Source organism: Notolepis coatsorum (genome assembly GCF_963971535.1).
Source record: "Notolepis coatsorum genome assembly, chromosome: 4".
Lineage (NCBI taxonomy): Eukaryota > Metazoa > Chordata > Actinopteri > Aulopiformes > Paralepididae > Notolepis > Notolepis coatsorum.
The window spans coordinates 162,351,567-162,377,719 of record NC_140168.1 but is presented as its reverse complement, the minus strand read 5'-3'; the positions used below and the strand labels follow the sequence as shown (position 1 = coordinate 162,377,719).

General features: G+C 41.7%; 2 protein-coding genes across 7 annotated transcripts in view; one reads left to right on the top strand and one right to left on the bottom strand.

Annotated features, from left to right (window-relative positions):
• impa1 (inositol monophosphatase 1) overlaps positions 1-12,719 on the top strand; it is a 30,375-nt gene extending 17,656 nt beyond the window's left edge. The window contains exons 8-9 of the mRNA XM_084313051.1: positions 4,839-4,990; positions 5,376-12,719. Of these exons, the coding sequence (XP_084169177.1) occupies positions 4,839-4,990; positions 5,376-5,506 (283 nt within the window). The 3' untranslated portion in view covers positions 5,507-12,719. The remainder of the gene's footprint in view (positions 1-4,838; positions 4,991-5,375) is intronic.
• Positions 12,720-13,841: 1,122 nt separating this feature from the next.
• LOC311227026 (E3 ubiquitin-protein ligase RNF31) overlaps positions 13,842-26,153 on the bottom strand; it is a 155,680-nt gene continuing 143,368 nt past the window's right edge. For all 6 annotated transcript variants that reach the window (XM_084312528.1, XM_084312530.1, XM_084312533.1 and 3 more), the window contains one exon: positions 13,842-14,828. In XM_084312528.1, coding sequence (XP_084168654.1) covers positions 14,646-14,828 — 183 coding nt within the window. In that variant the 3' untranslated portion in view covers positions 13,842-14,645. The remainder of the gene's footprint in view (positions 14,829-26,153) is intronic.

The window sequence follows — 26,153 nt, the reverse complement described above, 5'->3', positions numbered from 1 at the left end:
TAGTTAGTTATATCCAGTTGATATGAAATATAAGCATAGAAGAGTTGTTAACCTCTTCTTTGTTTGTAATAAACCGAATGTATGTCTGGGAGAACTCTTATTGCCTATAATAACAATAATATTATCATCATTATTATCATCATTATTATCATTTTACAAAAGGCCTGTAATGCTACTCATTTGAAAGCCTGATGATAATTACTTCACCGTCACCACTATCACCGTCACCACTATCCTCATTTGTGAGGAAAGGCCTGTAATGCTAAAAAACTGACATCTGTACCCATTACACCTAAGATCTATACATAATAAATGAAATGGATCCACGCAGCGTTTCTGCCGTGTTTCTGCCCCATGACAAATCTAACAAAGTCCGATGATATTACTTCTCTTTTAATAAGTTTTACTACTGCCAATAGTGTAATATTAGCGTACTAACACTTGATCATTATTTGCAAGCCCCAGTACCCCTTATCAATTTGACAGGCCCATCAGTCCGTGGTACCGATCGTCCGGTCCTGCAGTGACTAGATTCTCAGTTTCCCACAAACCCGATGGAGCCCGTCGAACACAGAGATACCGGAACCCGCAAACAACAAACAGTGCCATATATATATATATCCTTTATATAACTTTAGCTGAAAAGCAGTAACCAGCAATTGATTCAATCTGCATAACTCCCAGTTATAGATATACCGTTACCTTCAGACGAGAGCAGGGCGAGGCCAGCGTCGTGATACATTGCGATAGAAAGCAGTCCACGAATTCAATAGGTATTATATAAAAAGGTTGTTTTAATTAGAAAAAAGCAAGTTACAAAAGAGACTTCATTGGAAATATCCAATTCAGTAAAAGTGAGTATAAAACAAAAAACATCTCTTCTCTATCATAGCATAGCCTATACGCCTGGTGTCTGAAGTCAAAAAGTGAAAATCTGACTGGGATCCAGCGAGCTGACCTTTTTATACACAGGTCCGTAGCGTCATATCAAGACCTCTTTATTATTGGTCAATACAGTGATGTCATTTCTACCATCCAATCAACACACAACACATAAACACACTCAGTAAAGATGAACTCCTCCCTTTCTAGTCGTTACTTGTACTGGAGAAGTAACAGATTACTTGTGGCTGTGGAAAGCCCCTATTACGTCATGTTTGCCACATTCCTGGCTCCTGTCTACTCCACCAGCCAATCAACGCATAACACATAAAGATGAACTCCTCCCTTTCTAGTCGTTACTGTAACTGAGAGAGTAATAGATTTCTTTGTGCTGCCCCATCACGTCACTAAGCACTTATGCATGTCTGCAATGATCCAATTTCTACAGAAAGCAGATGCAGCATATATGTACAATTCAATACTCATATACTTAAACACTGATTGATCATCATATGTATTTTGTATTTTTAAAGTGTATAATAGCATATAACTGCCTCATAACTGTAAGGCAGTGATTCTTTCCTCTGCTCCTAACTGCAAGGGTTAACTCTGCAGGCTCCTCTGGTCGGAGCTGTCTCCAAGGCCACATTCCTGCACAGCACAGAGGCCTCTGACTGTGCAGCCCAGTATACATATCATTATAGACACATACAGTAACATATGCTTAGATTTAAAACAGATATATACAATAAACATATGCTTAAACCTTTATATCCTACAATTGACAGAGAGAACAGGATGTCATAATAACAAGTGTCACTAGTTGACTGTGACTCTCAACATAAAGCATATACAGTATATATATATGTAACGGATGGTACCGTGAAGCGCAGTCACGAAGGACTTCAGATGTTGTGAAGTGACTGGGGTGAGTAGCGGTGCTATGGGTTAAACTCACTCTCATCCTCAAGACACATAGACACGTTACAAAGAAGTGAATTCACCTCTGGTCTGTGCTGTTGCCCGCGGCGTGGGAGGCCAGGGTTCGAAACTCCCTCGGGGCATAGAAGTTTAACACAACGCAAAAAGGTGACGATATCAGCTCCGTTACATATGGTGTATGTGTTTCCCACAGGATTTTCAGAGACTATGGGGGGTGAACCTCCCACCCTCTAGCCGTGTCCGGGGGCACCCCCCCGGAACTATTTGTTTTTTGTACATTTTAAAGCTAAATGCATCAATCTGGTGCACTTTGAGAGCAAAATAAAGAGGCTAGATCTATGATGAACTTTGTGCTCAAAACACAAAATCTACTAGAGCTTCCCAATCCTCTCCTCGAAGCACCCCAGCCGTTCAATGTATTTGTTAAATTCCACCACCAGCACACCTGATTCAACTTAACTAGCCCTTTATTAGTTGAATCAATGTGTGCTGGTGGTGGAATTTAACAAATACATGGAGCGGCTGGGGTGTCTCGAGGAGAGGTTTGGGAACCACTGGACTAGAGCCATCAAAGAAATGAAGCAAAAGTAGTTACCTGTGTTGAACTGGTTTATTTTTTAGAAAATAAAGAAATAGTGGATTACTATTACGACTACTGCCACTGCCAATACTACTGATACATCCCTATTGGCAAACTTTATATTTAAAAAAAAATAGTAAAAAAGAATAAAAAGATTTAATTTAATTTTTTTTTATTACAACTGTGGCGGGACTAATTAGGGAGCCGCCACAGTCTAGGTAATTAATGGGAAACCCATATAGCGAACACCGGTGGTGCACCGGCCAGTAAATGCAGACCTAACTGTTGTGAGGAGTAGTCAATACGGGTACAAGGTCACCCAAAAAAGCAGCATATAGGACCAGATAATGGTGTCAGGAGAGGGGCACACAGTGGCTGAAGTGAAAACGAAATGGGCTCATATAAAATCAAGAGTCCAAAAAAAGAATTGCAAAACACAGGAGAGAGATGCTGGCCACTGGAGGAGGAACAGCGGCCTCAGCGTTGTCTGAGGTGTGTCAGCTGCTGCGTCGAAACACACCCAGCGTCTTTTCAGCAGTCTGAAGCTGCGCTCGACGGTGGAACGAGTGCGTGTGGCTCTCATTGTAGGCCACCCCCTGCTCTGTCAGGGGGTTGGTCAGTGGGGTCATCAACCAGGCGGCCAGCGCATATCCGCAATCTCCTAATAAAACAAGTTATTAGAAGAACAAAAGCCTACTGTTGCTGGAACTATTCATTACGCACAGATACTTAGGTACGGTATTAGCCACACGTCTCAATCGTCTCCTTGCTCGAGGTGCACACCCACAGAGCTGTTCTGTAAGATGCAGGAGTCATGTGCACCTCCTGGGAAGAGGGAGACCACGTTGAGCAGGTGACTTGAACGTTGATGGAGTGGTCCTGTTGAGATATGGAAACTCATCTGGGGAGGGTGCCTTGATGCGCACGTGCGTGCAGTCAATTGCGCCGATGGTGATGGGTAGACCAGCAATGGCATGGAATCCTCTCGACTGTTGTTGTTCAGTATATGGGATTTAATGTATTGTGTGGCCAGTTATGATTCTAGGCCTGTATAGTTTTGTATTGTCGACTTTGATTGGCCAAAATATTATTATTTTTGGATCATTCCATTTGTGCTGTGGGGGTGCTTAATGTCTGAAGGAGTCGACTGAACGCTTATTGTCCTCTGCGAAAGCATGCAATCCGTCCACTGATGGATACCTCTTGATATTTGTCTAGTTTGTTCATTAGACGGGTGAAATCCGTAGTTAGCCTCTCCGGTATGGGCGCCATTAGCGTTAGCCACGCTTCTAGGCCTCTTTGCTTTTGGAAAGAATGATCCAAATTATTGCTTTTTTTTTTGCATTCGGCTGAGAGATTGGCATTCGACTACGTCTCCTTTCGATCGACTAGTTGAGGTCAGCCCTATAGGATTCCATCGATCCATGACTCGCTGGAGGCCGAGGCTGATGGATGGCTGCAATGTGCCCACCCTGTCTCCTGGCTCTCCTAGCTAGACGTGTGGTGGCACAGGGTTTGAGTGTCTGGTCCGGCTCCTCAGTGCTGGCTCCAGGGTATTGCACAGCTCCGTTAGGACAGGTCTTGGTAGCCTGAAGCGTCCCACTAGGTACTCATCGCTCTCCGCTCCCTCCTCAGCGCATGATTAGCAATATCTTCCAGTAGCAGTGGATGTGTGTGTAGGGTGCAGACTTGGCCCTTTTAAATAGCGTGATTGATCACTGATTATTGGATGACATGATTGATGTTCAAGTCCACGTGCATGTTCAAGGTTTTATTTGTTACATGCATCATACCAGTAAGATGAATGTTTCTCCAGACCCTAAAAAAAAAATAAAAAAAAAAAAATGAAAGAATTATCGATGTGAATGCAATCACCAATGATTTCTCACAAATTAAGCCCTTAAGAAAACAGGCACACTCCAATCTGGCCTGTCTACGACTGCTTTTCTGCATTCTTAAATCCTGTTCTTAGTTAAGAACAAATCCCAGGTAAGAAACAATTCAGGAATTGTTCAGAGAATGAGGTCCAATAATCTTACTATGCTACACAGAAACCTACAGTTCTCAAGACAATCAAACAGCCAAATACAGTGTCTACTACATACATGTATCATATCAAATTAAATGTATTTGTATAGCCCGAGATCAAATGGAATTGCCCCCATGGGCTGTACAAGTCAAGAAGAAACATCACAATAGATAAACAAAAACCTACATGAAATCCAAATATGCGACACTTTCCCCAATGAAGATAAGGAACGACTCACTAAAAACCTAGCAATAGGAAGGGGAAAAAAGCACCACAGGCGGCGTGGAGGAGAGAAACCTCAGATGGACTGTTCAAAGGGGATCCCCCAACAGGATGTCAGTGATATAGTGTTGCTATGGATGATAGATGGATGTAGATCAATTCTATTCCCCCTCCCTACTGTAGGATGCGAGGGGTAGGCACAGCCGCCACCAACATGTGCTTGGTGGCCTCGGGGTGCGTGGAGGCCTACTACGAGATCGGGATCCACTGTTGGGACATCGCAGCGGGGGCCGTCATCGTCACAGAGGCTGGGGGTGTCCTCATGGACGTGGAAGGTATGGAAGAAATGACCATGAAAATAATGCTTTTCGCTTTAAAATTTTCTTTACTAGACAAAGATTATTAGCAGTTTATCAGCTACAGAGTGAGTACACGGACATGTGCTAAGACATGGTCATTTACTAAAGCCAGCAGGTTAGAATCCGACTCTTTAGGGGTTAAAAATCGGACTAAAATGGATATGACCAGGAAAAAAACTGAGGAAATTGGCATCCATCTTTTTGTCTGACTCTGGAGAAGACGGTACATGCATTTCCCATATTGTTGCAGTGTTCCTTTTTAAGCAGTGTGCATCTAATGGGTTATATTATTATAAAGTAAACTGTCCCAACTCTGTCAAGAAATCATAGGTGTTTTTCCTTTTGCTTCCTTTGGTTTCAGGAGGACCGTTAAACCTCATGTCCAGGAGAGTGGTGGCTGCCAACAACAAGGCCATCGCTGAGCGGCTCGTGAAGGAGATCGATGCCTTCAGCCCCTTGCGAGACGATGCCCTGATAGAACCGAAAGAGTGAATCGGATCAACAGAGCCATCTTTTTAACCGTCTTTCAATGTCCAGTTTTTGTAGGGGTGGCTTGGATTTCTGTGTGTTGAAGGATATATGTATTGTATTTGTCACTGAAGCCATTACATCCAAGCAGGAAATGTACTGTATTACAGAGAAAATGTATATTTAAAAGTGCACTGAAACACGTTATATAAACTGAAATAACTTTTCCAAAAACATCTGCATGTAGTTGGTGAGTAGAGATACAAGTACTGTATATTAACCCCATTTTTCCAATTAACAAGGGCACAGTGTTTAAATGTGTTATTTAAAAGTTGTTTATTGATGATATTCTTCTAGAGTGGTAAAACAATTCAAACAAAGTGCAGAACAAATTACTCTTCTGTAGACCTAGTAATAAGCCATATTCAATAAATTCCACAGATAAATATTCAACTCCTTAAAGGAACATGCTAACATTTTGGGAAATTTGCTTATCGTCTTCTCCAGAGAGAGACAAATAGATACCAGTTTTCTCGCTGTGCGTTTAGTAGAAAGTCATCTGGCTGCTTGTTAGTGTAGCACAATGAATGGAAGCGGACATGTACGGGTAGCCTACGCAGTAGATACCCAGCTAACACTCAGCGCCCTGGTAATGTTCAGATAGCCAGCTAACACAGCGCTGTGATAATGTCCAGATACCCAGCTAACACCTCAGCGCCCTGGTAATGTCCAGATAATCCGCTAACACCTCAGCGCCCTGGTAATGTCCAGAAATCCAGCTAATGCAGTATCTCAGCGCCTTGGTAATCTTCTCCTTTACCATAAAACAACATGCACTGCAATTTTGTCTTTGCGTACCTCATTAAATGTATTCTAACTAATGAGGGACAGAAGCCTCAATGGGTCACTTTACTCTGCAACTGGGATGTTTGTTGTTGACTATAATCATGCATAATTCTAGAGTAGTAAAGTTTAGAGGTTAAAAAAAAGTTTAAAGGGGACATTATGTATCTTTTCAACACTTGATTTCTTTGAATATCTGGAACATGTTTTTTTTGGAAAGAAAATAATCAAATTTTTCAGCACGGCTTTCTTTCCTTGTATTGAACACACACATTTAAAATGAACAATTTCCATCCCTGCCTGGCTACCCCACAAGAGACAAAAACATTTAGAAACTGGGCACTACATTTGGTAGACATTGGGTCTAGGTTAGGTTTAGGTTTACTTTATTTGTTCAAGGGGGACAGTGTACATTAATAAAACATTTTACAAATGTAAATGGACCCAATTTTTGCCAAAAGGCAAATTTCCAAAGGTCTCATTCCTGAACGGATTTACGACAAAAAATTTGCTCTCAGGCAAATTTCTGTCAATTTAAGACATATTAGGGCTAGTAGCGCGATTCCCCAAATTTTCCTGAGATCGGATTTGGCCGTGGCTGAGAGCAGAATTTAAGAGTGCTGAGGAGCACACTTATGATTGATTGACTGATTGAAAATGTTATTAACTTGACAGACTGTGTTCTTCTCCATGTTCTTAATGGCTTTATTTGGGAGGAATCATAGTGATTCCTTCATGTCAACGCTACAGGCCTCATTGGAATTAATTACTTAATCATAATTAATCATAATTAAAATAAATATGACTTTGTACGATAAGAAATTACGCATTTGATGTCGGAAAAATAAATATGGATTCATCTGATCACAGGGCAGCTGGATTAACCATATCTGTCTGAACCAGCTATTTTGGACAAATGTATAATTACTTTAATTACTCAGATATTCAAACACTATGCAATTATTGTGAAATGATTGAAAATAATAATTATTTAATGCCTTCTGTGGAATTTGTATTTCTTATTTATTACATATCTGTTTTAATGATTAATTATACATTTGAAAGAATGCAGGTCAACATGCAATATATCCCATTGATTGGTATACAATGGGACATAGGCCTACCTTTGGGTGATATAGCTATTTTTTTGACTGAATACTTTATTTTGACACAAATCGTATGACAAAAAAACATTTTAAAAGACAAGACAATAACAGTGTCAATAACGCTGGTCAAAAATGGATAAAACACAATAAAGCCAAGGCTTGTTTCCATTGTGGTCCATACATGGAACATAAAAAGGCACAGAAACACAAATGGACATGTACACTGACAGGACACATTCAATTTTTTTTTATAAAAACACCTAACCTGACAACTCATACAGTTAACTAATGTTAAAAGAAAATCCGCAAACCCTTAAAAGCAACTCATGATAAAAGAAATAAAAGCCAAGTTATGATAAAAGAGATACAAAAAACATTTTAAGACCAATTTGAGTTGCTGCTGAGCCATGTTTTTAGGGCGGATTTAAATCCGAGAGGGGAGTTCAGGAGTTTTATAAATGTTGGCAGGGCATTCCACATTACCGTAGCCGAGTAAAAAAATGCATCTTTCCCCATGCATGTCCTGACTCTCGGCGGGACCAGGTCCGTGGGGCTTCCTCTTGTGGCGTGTTTGTGGACATCTCCTACTTTATTAAAATAATTTACTAGGTACTTGGGGACCGTTTCTTTTAGTACTTTAAAAACCAGTAGCATTTTAAGCTGGTGTACCCTTTCTTCAACCCTAAGCCATCCCAGCCTGCTAAAGTGGGCTGGCGTTAGGTGAGTCCTAAAGTGAAGGTTGTGCAGGAGTCTCACTAGTTTGTCTTGGGAGGTCTGGAGCTTTGTCTTCATTTGTTTTGATATGTTGCTGTACCATGAAGTGCAAGCATAGTCAAAGTGACATTGGATGAGGGCTCCAGCTAGGGTCCTCAGAGCGTTTTTATTTATGAACGAGGAAATTCTAAATAAAAATTTGGTTTTTTGATTGACCTTAGTAATAACTTTTTGTGCCATTTTTTCGTTAGAAAGTTTTTTATTTAAAATAAAGCCCAGGTAGGTGACCTCCTCTTTATCCTCAATAATTTTTTCACCTACTCTAATTTTAAAACCCTGGGATTTCTTTAGGTTGGCGTTTGACCCAAAGAGTATGGCCTCTGTTTTTCCCAGATGTAGAGACAATTTATTGTCACTGAGCCAGGAGCAGATCTTTTTCATTTCACTGCTCAGGACACTTTCCACTTTAGACTTATCCCTGTCTGAGACCAGGAGTGCCGAGTCGTCAGCAAACAGGAACAGGTTGCAATCGCATGCCGATTTCATGTCATTAATATATATTAAAAACAGTTGAGGTCCCAAAATGCTTCCTTGGGGGACCCCACATGTCACTGGAAGGGACGAGGACAAGGTGCCATTGATGTCTACCACCTGTTCTCTTCCCTCCAGGTAGGACTTGACCCATTTGGCTGACTTGCTATCAAAGCCTATCGCTCTCAATTTTTCTAGTAGGATGGAGTGGTTGACCGTGTCAAACGCCTTTTGCAGGTCCAACATTACCATCCCGCAGTAGTTCCCCTTGTCCATCTCCCGTTTCATATAATCTGTCAGGTACAGTAAACAGGTGTCAGTGGAGTGTGATTTTCTGAAACCTGATTGGAACTGGTACAATAGTCTATGTTCAGTCAGGTAGTTGTCTATCTGCTCATATACCAGCCTCTCAATTACCTTTGATATGGAACAAAGGATAGAAACGGGGCGGTAGTTACCTGGATCTAGTTTGTTTCCTTTTTTAAATAGAGGGGTTACCCTAGCAAGCTTGAGTTCTTGCAGGATGTGACCCTGGTTGATGGAGAGGTTGGTGATATGGGCTACAATGGGAGCTATGATGGAAGCAGAGTCTCTGAGAAATCTGGTGGGAATATTGTCATGGCCTGTGGCTTTTGTTGGCTGCAGCATACTGAGCTTTTTCATAACCTCTTCAGTAGTTACTTCAGTCAATTTAAAATCATTTTCACGTACACCCAGTTCCTTATAAAAGCCAGTTGGTTGACTCGGAGTCTATAAACCTGCATTCCTTCAAATATATCATTAATCAATCAAACTGATATTGAAATACACTATATAGCCTACTGTACACCAACACTGAAATGACAGTGGATAAATAAATGAATAAGAACTAAAGCTAATCGCGTGGAAATAGACTGCATTAATATTCCATAAGTCTTGTTGTGTGTGCACACACATAGCCTACATGTCTAATGAATGAACAGTAGGCTTATATTATTCTAATTACTTGTTTCATTAGGATTTAGTAGATACTATATATATGCTCTGCCCTACATACAGTAACGTACAGTACACATTAACACTTTGAGTGCCAGCGACGTGTCTTTTCATGCCCCCGTTGAGTGCCGACGATGCAAATTGTTGTTTTTTCTTTTTTATTAGCGATCTGAATTAATATTTCATCAACCGAGTCTCCCGTTGGTACAGCAGCCCCTCTAGGAGCTCCGATGGGAAAATACCGCCCCCTATCGTCTATCCCTGTGTAACTGCAGACCATTCGATTATACTGGTGGATCTGTGTGGGGGGAGCCAACTGGCTCCATTATGCTGGCGAGGGATCTGATGATGAGGGAAGTGATCGCGAGTTGGAAAGCAGCGTGGAATATATATTTACAGCCAATAATCGATATCAATAACCGCGATCGATATTTGGAATGGCGATCAGGAATTGGAATAATCTTTTTGGAGAACATCTGATCTAAGGTAAGGAGTCTATGTTACCAGTTTTAGGATAATCAGAGCTGTATTCACTGAGATAACAGCGTGTCCCGTATGTGTATATGTGTGTGTGTGTGTGATGTTGAGGAAATGAGAATAGATTTTTCAGCTCGCTTCTCTAGCGTGCATAAGTACACGTATACTATCGATAATCTAGCGTTTATTTGAAAACGATTCATAAATAGGCCGACAAATGACAACGTGTCAAGTGTATTCGAGAATATTCCAATAAATGCCGTTTATGAGGGAATCTTTCTATTTTCCTGAAATTTTCGAGAGAACGATAGCTTTTCGAAATGCTATAAAAAGGATATGAACAGATTAAAAAACAATCCGTTTCGACTGTTGACTGCAAACAAGTCATTGATAAGCGACGGGCAGATTGGACACATAATTTAAAACATAGATTATGCGTTTAGAGCGCTATCATTGAAGTGGATGGCGGCATCCAAGGACATTAATCAACGTTATGGCTGGCACTGAAAGTGTTAAGGCCGCCAGAGTCGGGCGTACCGTGAGCGGACTGCATGGTGGACTGTACTACGGTCTACGTGGCGGGCAGCGCATGTATCTTTGCTGCTCTCCTAAATAAACAAGTCATTAGAATAATATAAGCCTATACTGCGTTCATTCATTACGCGCGTAGGCTATACAGTACTGCGTGTGTGTGCGCGCGCGCTGCGGCAGGTGCACCACGAGCTGTACTATATATGATGACAATACATTAATCTAATCTCATTTTGATCGGTCGCAAAGCGCTTCCCCGACCATAGTATATAGCTGCAGGACCGCAGAGCAATGCAAGCGGCGCTCTCAGGGCCGCGCGCCACCCACCCAATGGCTGAATTGGAGTATTGCACTGTGCGCTACAAACAGGCCAGAGGATGTACATACTGTATGAGTAAATTAACTATACTCTGGGATAGAAATGTACATATATATTCTCTGCTTCAAAGTGGTTATGCTTTGGCCCTCTTTCGAAGTGGGTTATGCTTAGAGTTATGGTTAGGTCTTCGCTGTACGCGGGCTAGCCAATCAGAGAGTGTCTTCAGAAAAAAATCACGACTCACAGCAGGGCCGTCGGGGACAATTACATTACATTTTCCCAAGAGCAATTCCTGGGGGACACACCAAAAGTAGTGCTGTAACACATAGCCTACGTTGTAATATGTTAAATGTATATTGAGGAACAGAGTTATTTTCTATGTTAGAAGAGACTTTTAAGTTTAAGTCAAGCACTTTGATATATGTTATGATTAAGTCAAGCACTTTGATATGTTATGTTGACTGTTTAAACAAATCGTGGTTCAGTCACCAGTTTAAGTTTGAGAGTGGCAACAATCCATGGCATTGTCCAATTATGTTCAAATACATGTTAAGAATTTATTCTTAATTGCTTGCCTGGGTAAATAAAGGTTAAATAAATTAAATAAAAAGATGTCCATATTTTACAAGTCAAAGAAATTGCTAACATTTCATAATGTTGCCAAACAAAAACTCAACAAACATACCTGAGACTCCCTGTCTCTGCCAGTCTGTTCCTGTCTACTGTATGTCCCCAGCTCTGCTGTCAGTGTCTGTGTACCATTTCTTGCCTGCTCTAATGACATCATTATCAAATTATTTGAGCATTTCACCTCTTTCGTATGAAATTTTTTCAACCTCTGTGGGCTAGATCCACAAAGAATGGATTGCACGGAGCAAGTTGCACCCTTACTTACAATTCATTATGAATTGAAAATGGGGGACCCTGATGTAAACAAGACAAAAGTATTTCTCTGGTCTGCATCCCCTTAACACTTTGATTGCCCAAGCTTAATTCCATTTTACCCCCTTGAATGCCCAGCACCACTTCAATGTTAGCGTTAATATCGCCTAATCTATGTTTTAAATTATGGCTATGTGTCTAATCTGCCCGTCGCTTATCAAAGACTCATTTTCCAGTCAACATTGTCAAAGCAGATTGTTTTTTTATCGGTTCATTTTCGTTTTCTAGCATTTTGAAAAGCACTCGATTTCACGGAAAAAAGAAGACATTCTATGATAATCGCCCTTTACTGGAATATTCTAGAACGTTGTCATTTTTCGGCCTATTTATGAATAGTTTTAAAATAAACGCTAGATTATCGATAGTGGATTCCGTTTTTTTTTTCCAATTCATTTTCATTGAGTTCAATCCAAAAGGGTGAATTACCTTAGGGGGCGCTTTTTTCACATCTGAGCGCCTGGAGTGGTTGATTTTCCAACAGTAGACTTGGTTGATGAAATATGATTTCAGATTGCTAATAAAAAAAAAACGAGAAAATACGAGAATTCTCGTGATGGGCCTTCAACCAGCGGGGGGTAAACCCGAGAAAACTTGTGATGGGCAGTCAAAGTGTTAACACTTTCAGTGCCCAGCAGGGGGCGCACATTTAGTGCTTGAATGCCCACCATCCACTTTAATGTTAGCATTAACACTTTGAGTGCCACTCACGAGATATCTCTGGTTTTTAATAGTGACGTTGAATGCCACTCACGAGATTTCTCGGATTTTTTTTTTTTAGCGATCTGAAAAATTATTGCATCACCCGAGCCTACCCGAGTATAGCCGAGCGGCGCCGGCGATCACTGTGGAAAAAAGCGCCCCCTGTCGTCTCCCAGATGACATAAGTGATTTTGGAATGGACTCAATTAAAATGAAGGGGAAAAAAATCCGGTACTCCACATTTTCCAGTTCACTGATCCAGCCGGGGTTACCACAGTTCATTCTGGAACCTCAGATCCTTGCTGATCATGGAGTTCTACAGTATCGCGTTGGATACATACACGTATCGATTTTTTCGATTGGTGATCAGGAATTGGAATATACCAGTTGGATACCATCTGATGTCAGGTAAGGACTCTATGTTATCAGTGTTAGGATAATCAGAGTAAGTTTGATGAAGATATAGGCTGTTTTGTGAAATGTCTTCTTTCGGTTTCACTGTAAAAGTCCGAGAGGAAATCAACGAGGCGATTATCCGTACGCGGCCGTAATGTGCTTGCGTGCACGTATAATATTGATCATCTAGCGTTTATTTGAAAACGATTCATAAAAAGGCAGACGAATATCAACGTTGTGGAATATTCCACTAAAAGACGATTTTCATAGAATGCTCCAGAATGAGCTGTTTTTATATCAAAACGGGGGCTTTTCTAACTGCTCTGAAACGGAAACGACGCGATAAAAAAACAATCTGCCTTGACAGCACTGACTGGAAAATAGTCTTTGATAATGCGATGGGCAGATTAGACACATAGTCTTAATAATTTAAAACATAGATTAGGCGATATTAACGTTAACATTGGCGCCGATGGTGGCATTCAGCCGGTAAAAAGGAAAACCAGGCGTGGCGCTCAAAGTGTTAATATCGCCTAATCTATGTTTTAAATTATGGCTATGTGTCTAATCTGCCCGTCGCTTATCAATGACTCATTTTCCAGTCAACATTGTCAAAGCGGATTGTTTTTTTATCGGTTCATTTCCGTTTTATAGCATTTTGAAAAGCCCTCGTTTTCAAGGGGGGGAAAAGAATCTGTGATAAACGCCCTGTACTGTAATATTCTAGAACATTGTCATTTTTCGGCCTATTTCGTTTTCAAATAAACGCTAGATTATCGATAGTATATGCGTACACCTACTGTAAAGTGTACCTAAATTGCACCTCATCCCATTTCTGCCTTGCACTATATAGTATTGTATATTAGTACACTGCATAGTGTTGTATATTATATGGTAACTCAGTTACGTCTATTCTGCATCGAACATTGTACATATGTCTATACTGAACACTGACCTCATTTTTTTTTACTTCAAATTTACATGCTATACTATGTTATTTTATTTCATACTTATCTTGTCTTGCACAGTCTCTGGAGCGTAACAGTAAGAAGCATTTTGTATAAAAGTATTCTGTACTTCTGTATGACAACTATTAAAGAAACTTGAAACTTGAAAACTTGAAAATTATTTTATTATTTTATCGCGATAACGTTTTTGGCCATATCGCCCAGCCCTACAACAGACTACCGCAGCAAGCATAGCAGCTGCATAACGTTAAAGATCAAAGTAAGCGCTCTACAGATATCGATCATTTTGTAAAATGTCTAGTGTCACCGGTTTTAGCGCTGTTGCCATGAGTTTATTAACTATGGGGAAATGTCCTGATTGTGGCATCCCTAGTCACAGGATATTTATAGCGTTTTCGCTAGTGCAAAAGAAGAAAATAAAACTGTAACAATTTCACATCACTCCACAAGTGTTTGTCATTTAGAAACTATGGTTAAATATCATAAAATGTATCACAAAAACCCTCAGTGAAATACTGAACCAAACCTGCATATTTATAAATGGCTAAACTAGTTGCCGTTATTTGCGACATAGTAAGAAAGTTCTCTTGCCATTATAGTACCATTATTTAGAGCCTGTCACACACATTTCCTGTTGTGTGTCCCTTACAGCATGGAGTGCGTTAGTCATAGAGATGCAGCAAGAGCTGAGCGTCTTGGGCGAGACCTCGTGCGGGACTCCTGCGAGCAGCGGACCAGGGGCTCGCCGTGGCGAAGGAGGAAGAGGAGGAGGTTAGGTGGCATACGTCGTCCTTCACCATCGCAGGTGAGGCTTTGTTCTGCAGGTGGTCTTTCTGAGGGAGCGTCTGAGAGGAGGGAACATAACACAGAGATAGAAGCGTCTGAGAGGAGAGAACATAGAGATAGAAGCGTCTGAGAGGAGAGAACATAACAGAGATAGAAGCGTCTGAGAAGAGAGAACATAACAGAGATAGAAGCGTCTGAGAGGAGAGAACATAGAGATAGAAGCGTCTGAGAGGAGAGAACATAGATAGAAGCGTCTGAGAGGAGAGAACATAACAGAGATAGAAGCGTCTGAGAGGAGAGAACATAACAGAGATAGAAGCGTCTGAGAGGAGAGAACATAACAGAGATAGAAGCGTATGAGGAGAGAACATAACAGAGATAGAAGCGTCTGAGAGGAGAGAACATAACAGAGATAGAAGCGTCTGAGATTAGAGAACATTTACTTAGGTATGTATTTTAGGCGGATTTTCAGAAAATAGGGCTCCGGGCTTAAGAGGTTAAGTATTTTAAGTGAAATATGAGTTTAAAGAATTGTCTGTGCATTCCATCCGAAACCGGTTGATATTGGCGCGGGCAAGTGCTGCCGCCATTTTGTTTGTAGTCCTAAGAGAGAAGGAGACCCAGGGCTTTCAAATTTCATAAAACTACACTTCCTAGTTCACACCAGATGCTGTCAAACTTATGACTTCTAACGTGAAAATGTATGAAAACGTGATAATATCTCATGGGTAGAACAAACTTGAACGATATTGCCATAAAATAGAATGTAGTTTGTTTATTTACCTTTCTGTCAACGTCTAGCAAAAAACGCATCTCAATTGGATGAAAAATGGCGGCGCCAGTTACTGTACTTACAGTAGATTTCATTCAGTCTTTGCTGCCCTGTCAGGGGCGCCTGGTAATACTAAATCCAGATTGAACTCTGCCATTAGATACATGCCCATAGATGTATGACTTGGCCATAAGAAGGTAATTTATAGGGCTGTCCCCGACTAAGGATTTGGATGGTCGACTAGGATTGGGCAAAATTTGCCGTTAGTTGACTATTGGTCGACTTTAAAGTATAATATTAAAAAAAAAATTTGGTCCACTGATGGATACATCTTGATATTTGTCTAGTCTAGTGTGTTCATTAGATGGGTAAAATCCTCTTTCAGTGCCTCTGTGCCTGTTTTCGTAGGCAGTTAGCCTCTGGTATGCGTGCCATTAGCGTTAGCCACGCTTCTAGGCCTCTTTTCTTTTGGAAAGAATGATACATTTTTTTAAATAAAAATAAATTATATTATTTTTTAATTCTTTTTATTATATTCGACTAAGAGGTTGGCCAGTCGACTACGGCTCCTTTCGACCGATTAGTCGACTAATCGATTAATAGGGGTCAGCCCTAGTAATTTATAAGAAGATAGATACCAGTTTCCTGTCTGTGCGTTCAGTAGAGCCTTCGGGAGAGGTGTTAGTTGGACAATGCCTAGGCTAACCATTCTGTCTCCTTCCATTCATTGTGCTAAGCTAGGCTAACATGCAGCCAGATAGCTTTCTACGGAACGCACAGAGAGGAAACTGGTATCCATTTTCTTGTCTCTCTCTGGAGAAGATGGTAAGCCAAAAGTGAGTGTAGTCTTTTTTTAAGGAAGAGACAGAGGGCTTTCAAATTTCGAAAAACTACACTACCCAGCTCATGCCAGCCCCTGTCAATAATCTGACTTCTGGATTTACTTTTTTATTTGTTATTTTTTGGGATCATCTCCCACAAACCTGAACGTTATTGCCATAAAACAGAACGCAGTTAGTTTCTCTACCTTTCTGTGAACGTCTAGCACAAAAAACAGCGTTGCAATCTGATGAAAAATGAGAAATTTACATTATAAAAAAGTAACTGTACTTACAGTAGATTTCATTCCCGTTTTTTGCTGCACGCCTGGTGATACTAAATCCAGATTGAACTCTGCCATTGGAAAGGGGAGATTTGGCCCGATCCATAGATGTGCGACTTGACCACAATAAGGTAATTTCTAGGCCTGACATTCTGTAATCATATTGAAAGTGTGGTTTGATGTAAATAAATTATCATTAAATATAAAAAAAAAATAAACAAATTCATGATATTTGGTAAACGTGATATACAAGTAAATACACCGGTTGAACTAATGATTGATAGTATTAAACTGGAGAGGGTATTTGAGAATACATTTCTGGGTGTGATAATAGACCACAACCTCATATCAAATATGTCAGGACTAAATTGTAGGGGTGGACGGTATGGTCTAAAATTTATATCACGGTATAATTTGAAGCATAGACGGTAACGGTATATATCACGGTATCATCGTTTTTGATAAAAAAAATTTTTTATTTTATATAATTTTTTTTTTTTTATAAAATATATATATTATATAATTAGACTTGTACTGGTATTATCTGCGAGACATCGCCACCACGCAACAAGCTCCACTGTCTGTGTGTACTCTAGTAGCCTCCAGCTACGGCCAGGATTCCCCGGAGCTGTACCTGGACCTATACTCGAGTAGCCTCGAGCAGAGCTACGGCCAGGATTCTCCGGCGCTGCACCTGGACCCTATTGTATTGGTATTATAACGTTAGCAAGCCCTCAGCTCGAATACGCATCAAATCAGTGTTATAAGACATTGATATCATGAGCTATCTGTAGCTACTGCATATATAACTTTAATACAACGCCTCAGTGAATTCTTTAGTTCAATGGGACATTTCGTTTTGAACGGTGAACTAACTTGCGTTAACGTGAGCTAACAGGTAGCATACACGTCTCTAGTACTAGACTTTGTGGAGCGTTTGTTGATGTCAGGAGCTATCGGTAGCTGGCCGACTAGATACCGTTCGGTTAGACAATGCCCCATCATGTATTAAACTAAAAGTGAATAGTTGACTGGGTCATTTTGTAACGGTAGCTAAGCTAACGTTAGCTCAGGGAGACGCCGACAGCTCCCGTGTCCCGTCCCACTAGACTACTAGACCTGTGTTTACATGCGTGCGGTAGGGGCTGGCACGCCCACTGCGCGAAGCCTCCTAAATAACTTTTTCCAGTTCGCACATATCTATTATCTATGACTAATTCTATCTATTTTTAGGGGCAAATGCGAGTGAAATAGTGGCGCTGTGGTTACATGACGTCATTGCTATTTTAGAGCTGCACTACCGGTTACACGGTATACTCAAAATCCATACCGTAGAGCAAATTCATACCGTTTATACCGTATACCGTTTATACCGTCCACCCCTACTAAATTGGCACGGAGTGTTGGTGTTTTATGCAAGATAAGACACATTCTAAACCAAAAAACACTGTATACCAGGGGTGGCCAACCAGTCAGAGACTAAGAGTTACAAAAATTACTGTGGTACCACAAAGAGCCACACCAACCAGCGTTTCTCAACTTTTTTTTCAGTCACGGCACCCTTCATGTGTTTATAGGTCTCACCCTCTGGCCTCTGAAGTTGCTAATGTCTTTTTTATTTGGGCCTCACAGGGTTAAATGTACCCTGTGAGACCCACGGTTGCAAAATTACAAAATCACTTTTAGCCATTTAAAAAAAAGAATGTTTATTTAAAAAATGTTAAGCACATGTATAGTCAATTGGTCCTGTTGTTCAGCCTCACAATGCTATTTGATAGTAAATGTGTTTATATGTCCCACCCTCTGGCCTCTGAAGTTGCTAATGTCTTTTTAATTTGGGCCTCACAGAGTTAACCTCTTAAGCCCGAGATATACAGTAAAAGTGTATATTTTCAGCATTACGTTTGTTTACCAATTATTTTAACTGTTATTAGTGAAATATAAGATTATAGAAATCTAAGGGCATTGAGTCGGAAAACGGCGCATATTGACAGGAGGAAGTGGCACAGCCAAAAGTGAGTGTAGTCTTTTGAAGGAAGAGACTCAGGGCTTTCGAATTTCGAAAAACTACCCTACCCAGCTCACACCAGCCCCTGTCAATCATCTGACTTCTGGATTTACTTTTTTATTTATCTTATTTTTTGGGATTATCTTCCACAAACCTGAACGTTATTGCCATAGAACAGAATGCAGTTAGTTTCTCTACCTTTCTGTGAACGTCTTGCAAAAAAAACTGTGTTGCAATACGATGAAAAATGGTGGAGAAATTTACATTATAAAAAAGATGGCAGGGGGAGCTCCCGTAGCTCACCGCATATCTCTGCGCTATTTCTGCGTCGGGGAAAACCGTGCTCGTCACGGATCTGGGGGACACAAGTTCGATTCCCGGACCCGCCGTAATTTCTCAGAATGTCTTCCCCTGCTCTACATCCCATTTCAACCTGTTTCTGTCGGTCATGCTTGACCAGAAAAAGCGATAAACGCTAAAAAAAAATAAAGATTTTTCAGATCTGGTCAATTTTAGCATGGTGTTATTCACAGTCAAAGATAATTTTTTTTTTTTTAAATATAATTGATATTCTTCTTTGGTTCATTACAATTTACTCAAGCCTAGTAACAGACACACTATTTCTGACCTGTTGCTCACATTTCTCTAAACCTGAGCTGACTACACTGTGATCTTGCTGAGTAATGTAAGTTAGTAGTCAATCCATTGTATATTTTGGTAATTGTTTGTTCTCTGAATCAATCAGGCTCTCTTCACCCTATTGGGTTGGACTTGAGCAGCCTGTGTAATTAGTCCAATCACTCAGAGTCAAGGCCTGTGTTAAATACAGTTGCCTGTTGCTCTCATTTCTCTAAACCTGAGCTGACTACACTGTGATCTTGCTGAGTAATGTAAGTTAGTAGTCAATCCATTGTATATTTTGGTAATTGTTTGTTCTCTGAATCAATCAGGCTCTCTTCACCCTATTGGGTTGGACTTGACAGCAGCCTGTGTAATTAGTCCAATCACTCAGAGTCAAGGCCTGTGTTAAATACAGTTGCCTGTTGCTCACATTTCTCTAAACCTGAGCTGACTACACTGTGATCTTGCTGAGTAATGTAAGTTAGTAGTCAATCCATTGTATATTTTGGTAATTGTTTGTTCTCTGAATCAATCAGGCTCTCGTCACCCTATTGGGTTGGACTTGAGCAGCCTGTGTAATTAGTCCAATCACTCAGAGACCAGCCCCCTACAGGTGTGGGACGATATTCATTAGGGATTTAAGTGAAGCCTATCCAAGCGCCAGCAGAGCGCCGGCGACCGACTAAGACAGACAAAGACTTGGAGTTTTCCTTCCCGTCCTTGTGATTGGCGACTCCATCACCCGGCATATTAAGCTAGGTAAGCCAGCCGAGATCAAATGTTATGGGGGAGCCAGAGCTACCGACATTGAGGCCAACCTGAGATTTCTGGCGAATAGCATAGTCAAGGCAAAAGGTAACCCACATATCCCACCCACTGAAGATAAATTCGACCATATTGTTATACACGTCGGAAATAATGACTGTAGGATGAAAGTCTCTGAGGTCACAAAGATCAACATAGTTAGGCTTTCTGACCTCGCCAGAAAGATGAGTCGGCATCGAGTAATCTTCTCTGGCCCCCTGCCTGTAAACCGGCATGATGATGAGTTCCTGAGTAGGACAGCTTCTCTACACCGATGGCTGGAAAAATACTGTAAAGAACAGGGCTTAGGGTTTGTGGATAACTGGTCCTCTTTCTGGGGGCACCCTGGCTTGCTGAGAAAGGACGGCGTGCATCCTAACATGCAAGGCGCCTCTCTCTTATCTCGCATATATAGACAAGATTATAGCTTCGGGCTGACAGCCACCCCACAAGCATGCCAGGGTGCAGGCTCTTAACGAGCCTGCTAGTCATGCTAAACCGATGGAGCCTGCCAATCCTTATACCTTTCTTGCTCGGTCCCTCCTCCACCAGGCTCCCCACTCCTCTCTTTCTATCTCTACCCTTAAACCGGTATACCCAATCAAAACTAGAATATCCCGTTACGCTCCGCTTTACCCAGCTCGTCCTTGTGCGATAAACCATGCCAACTTAATTGCGATTAAACCGACCTGCATGGCTGAAAACCGCGCTGCTAAGTATACAGAGTGTGTGAAGGTTGGCCTTATCAACATCCGCTCTCTGCCAACCAAAGCTCTTTTGGTAAATGAACTGATAACAGACCATAGTCTCAACCTATTGGGCCTCACTGAGACATGGCTTAAACCTAATGACTTTCTGCCCTTAAACGAGGCCTCACCCCCTAATTTTAGTAGCTCCCACATCGCACGCACCTCCAAAAAAGGAGGCGGAGTTGCTCTAATTTACGACTCTAAGCATAACTTTACATCCGACGCAAACTGTAAGTTTTCCTCGTTTGAGGTGCTCCTGTTGCATCCCTCTCCACCCAACAGAAAGTGTGGCGGTCTGATTCCTACCTCCACTGCATCCTTTGTAATGGCTGTCCTATACCGCCCCCCAGGCCCTTACACCCTCTTCCTAGATGAATTTTCAACTTTCATCTCTGAGCTTGTTATGCGCTCAGATAACATTTTAATTGTTGGTGATTTTAACATTCATTCCAACAAAACTCTAGATCCCCTAAATAAGGCTTTTACCGACATCATTGACTCTGTCGGTCTCATTCAAATCGTTGACCAATCCACTCAGTGGTGGGAACACCCTTGACCTAGTCCTAGCCCGCGGTCTCACTGTGTCAAATTTGACCGTCTCCCCCTATGTTCCTGCTCTCTCAGACCACTACCTCATCAAATTTCAAATTGATCTGACGGTTTCTCGCCCAGACAGTGTAGAATCCTACATGAGCCGTCGTATTAACGCCTCAACTGTCCCAATTCTAGTTAACTGCCTACCAGACACCCTCTCTCCCTTCCTCTCTTACTCTGGCCCCCTTGATCTCTTTACAGACAAACTTAATGCCGCTCTTCGTAGCACGCTCGACATTGTCGCTCCCCTTAAACCTAAAATTAAACGTGCTCCGCAAAAACTAACTCCCTGGTTTACGGAGGAAACGCGCTCCTTTAAAAAGGCTTGTCGCAAACTTGAACATAAATGGCGTTCGACCAAACTCGAAGTATTCCGCCTCGCCTGGAATGATAGTTTACGTAACTACAAAAAGGCACTCTCACTTGCCAAAACCTCATATTTTTCCAGGCTCATAAATGAAAACAAAAATAAAAAGTTTCTGTTTGACACAGTTGCAAAACTTACGCAGAAACAACCAAGTGCCCCTAAACCATGCGTTCTCAGCTAACGAATTCATGAAATTTTTTACCAAAAAAATTGACCTCATTAGAGATGAAATTGTTGCTTTACTCAACAATCAGAGTCCCTCCCAACCTCTGACGGGCATTCCCCCTGACTTTGATTCCAGCCATACGCTATGCTGCCTTGAAAACGTCTCACTTAGTGCCCTCTCTAAACTGGTTGGCGCGGCTAAACCCTCAACCCGTCTGTTTGACCCTCTCCCAGCAACTCTCATCAAAAAACTCTTCCCAACTCTAGGCCCTGCCCTACTCAATATCTTCAACACCTCCTTGTCTACTGGCGTGGTGCCCCTGGCCTTTAAATCAGCCGTCATTAAACCACTACTTAAAAAACCGAACCTCGACCCTCTAATCTTGAAAGATTACAGACCTATCTCCAATCTTCCATTCCTATCCAAAGTGTTAGAACGGATCGTCGCAACGCAACTTACTGACCATTTATCAAACAATAATCTTAATGAATCATTTCAATCTGGCTTTAGAGCCTTACACTCCACCGAAACGGCGGTTACCAAAGTCACAAATGACTTACTGCTCTCTCTTGACTCAAACCTCACTTCTGTGCTCTTATTGCTTGATCTCAGTGCAGCCTTTGACACTATCGATCACTCGATTCTTCTAGGTCGGCTTGAGAATCATGTTGGCATTCGGGGTCTCGCCCTAGCTTGGTTTAAATCCTATTTAACTGATAGAACACACTGCGTTGTCTATAATGATTTAACATCTGAGACCCTCCCAGTGCAATGTGGTGTCCCACAAGGCTCTGTCCTGGGCCCTTTGCTATTTTCGATTTACATGCTACCCCTCGGCGATATCATACGCAAATTTGGCATAAACTTTCATTTTTACGCTGATGACACCCAATTATATATACCTATTAAGACAAATGATTCCTCCCAACTACAAAACCTTGAGGCCTGCTTGCTAGCCGTCAAAAAATGGATGTCGCAAAACTTTCTACTCCTTAATGCAGATAAAACTGAGATGTTAATTGTTGGCCCCCCAAACCACAGAGGCCTGTTTCAGGACATCTCCCTCAACTTTGATACCCGTCATGTATCCCAGAGCTCCACCATAAAAAACCTCTGAGTCATTTTTGATTCCTCCCTCTCATTTAATGCACATATAAAAAATGTCACCAAAATTGCATTCTTCCATCTTCGTAATATCGCAAAAATTCGCCCCATTTTAACTCTGGCTGATGCTGAAACCCTGATTCATGCTTTTGTCTCATCACGTCTGGATTACTGTAATGCACTTTTTTCAGGCCTACCTAATTCAAGCATCAAAAATCTTCAACTCGTGCAAAATGCGGCTGCATGGATACTAACTAGAACTAGAAAATTTGATCACATCACACCAGTTTTGTCCGCCCTACACTGGCTTCCTATCCAAGCCCGATCTGACTTTAAAGTGCTACTCCTCACCTACAAAATTTTAAATGGGCTTGCACCGCTCATCTATCCGATCTCATCTCCCGATACTCGCCCGCTCGTGCCCTGCGCTCACAAAATGCGGGGCTTCTATCGATCCCTAGGGTTAAAAAGAAATCCGCAGGCCACAGAGCCTTTGTCTACCGCACTCCCTACCTGTGGAACAAATTACCTGCCGTCATCAGGTGCGCCTGCTCTGTCGAAGCTTTTAAATCCCTGCTTAAGACTCATCTTTTCTCTCTCTCCTTCAACCTACCCTGATCTCACCTGGTCGGGGACTGACCTTTAGATTAATCTGTCTAGTTTAGTTAGGGTACAGGGTACTACATGGTACTACTGGGTAGTTTACTACAGGGTAGTTCAGTTAGGGTACAGGGTGCTGCATGGTACTACGGGGTACTGCATGGTACTACATGGCACTACGGGGTACTACATGGCTCTACATGGTACTGCGTGGCACTACATGGCACTACGGGGTACTACATGGTACTACATGGTACTACAGGGGACTACGGGGTACTACATGGCACTACAGGGTATTACATGGCACTACGGGGTACTACATGGCACTACAGGGTACTACATGTCTGCTCTTTTGCAGCACCACAAACATGGGAACTCTAACTATTCCCCCCCCCCCCCCCCATCTCTCTGAGTGCCCGTCTCCTGGCGCTGACTAAGGTGATGGATGCCTCGGGGTCTTGGCCAAGATTGTAGTGACTGCTCTACATGCACCTCCGAGGCCTTGGATCAGTTATTTACCGTCGTCTGTCCGTGGTCCTGTCAACTGATTAACAGCATTAACAGACTGTTAACAGATTAACAGTCAACACGGTTTCATTGCTGGGTTAAGTACTTCTATTCTATTCACATAATATGCTTACTTCATATATCTACTCCATTCACATATATGCTTACCACTTGTATCTATTGCTATGTCCGCCCACTACAATCACATGAGCTGTCTAACGCCTGTCCCGTCTCCCTGTCCCCCTATGACTTGCTGTCCTGGAGTGCTGACCGGAGTGTCGGACATCCCGTGATGAAGGCCTGGAGGTTGCGACCCCCTCTGCGTGCCCCCCTGTCTCCGGAGGTCTCGTAGTGGTGACCGGAGTGCCGGACGTCCCGCGATGATGTCGGGGAGTTCGCGACCCTCTCTGCGCCGCCCCCTATCTCCCTGTCTCCGGCTGTCCCTGAGCAATGACCGGAGTGTTGAATGTCCCGTGACTAAGACGGGGAGGACGTGACCCTCTTTGCGCCGCCCCTGTGCCTCAAATAGATCCGCTATCAGCTCTATCTTTAATCTTTCAAAATGTTCAGTTGCTATCGCTATTTGCTTTATCTTTAATCTTTCAAAATGTCCAGTTGCTATTGCATGCACTCATCTGTGTTTCACTACACACATGAGTGCATGCTTACCAACTGTCCGTCTGCAACACTACTATCACCAACATCTAAGAAGGGAGATCCCCCTTGAATGGCCCTTCTAAGGTTTCTCTCCTCCACACTGCCTGTGGAGCTTTTTTCCCTATTGTTAGGTTTTAGTGAGTTTTTCCTTACCTTCGCGTGGGGTATGTCTGGGAGTGCTTGCATTCTTTAATTTTTTATTTAAATTTTTTGCATTTATCTAAAAATGTTTGGACCTTATGGTGTTCTTGTTCTGTTCTTGACTTATTGTTATGTTTTCTTCTTGACTTGTTTAAAGAAGACCTGTACGGCCCATGGGGACATTAACGTGTGTTGTCGGGCCTTATAAATAAATTTGATTTGATTTGATCCATATATGTCCCTAGATTCAGATACCAAGAACATGCAAATGGACCATATAATTTTTTTTTAAATGTTTATTCTACGTCCTTATGGAATGAGTGACATAAAAAAAAATTAAAATTAAAAGTTAAAAAAGAGATATATTATAATTATTATAATTTTTTTATGGATGGAAGAGCCGCACATTGACGGGCAAAGAGCCCGTCAAAAGCCTACACTCTACAGCCAATATGCACCATGCAAAAAAAGCAATACGAATAATCAACAATGTAGGATATTATGAACACACCAATAACTTGTTTATAAAGCTACAAGCATTGAAATGTATGGACCTAGTGGATTTCAAAACTGCCCTCATTGTATACAAAGCCAGATACAAACTAATCCCAGGCAACATTAAAAAATGGTTCAGAGACAGGGAAGGAGAATATAACTTAAGAGGGAGAGGGAATCTTAACACTTTCAGTGCCACGAGGTGGCGCCAGAGTTAGCGTTTGAATGCCACCATTGGCGCCAATGTTATCGTTAATATCGCCTAATCTATGTTTTAAATTATGGCTATGTGTCTAATCTGCCCGTCGCTTATCAAAGAATCCTTTTCCAGTCAGTGCCGTCAAGGCAGATTGGTTTTTTATCGCTTCATTTCCGTTTGAGAGCATTTTGAAAAGCACCCGTTTTGAGGTAAAAAACTGTCCATTCTGGGCCATTCTATGATAATCGTCTTTTACTGGAATATTCCAGAACGTTGATATTTGTCGGCCTATTTATGAATCGTTTTCAAATAAACACTAGATGATCAATATTATACGTACACGCACGCCCATTCGAGCCACGCACGGATAATCGCCGTGTTCATTTCCTCTTGGATTTTTACAGTGAAACCGATAGAGCCCATTTCACAAAACAGCTTATATCTTCATCAAAATGAGTCTGATTATCCTAACACTGATAACATAGATTCCTTACCTGA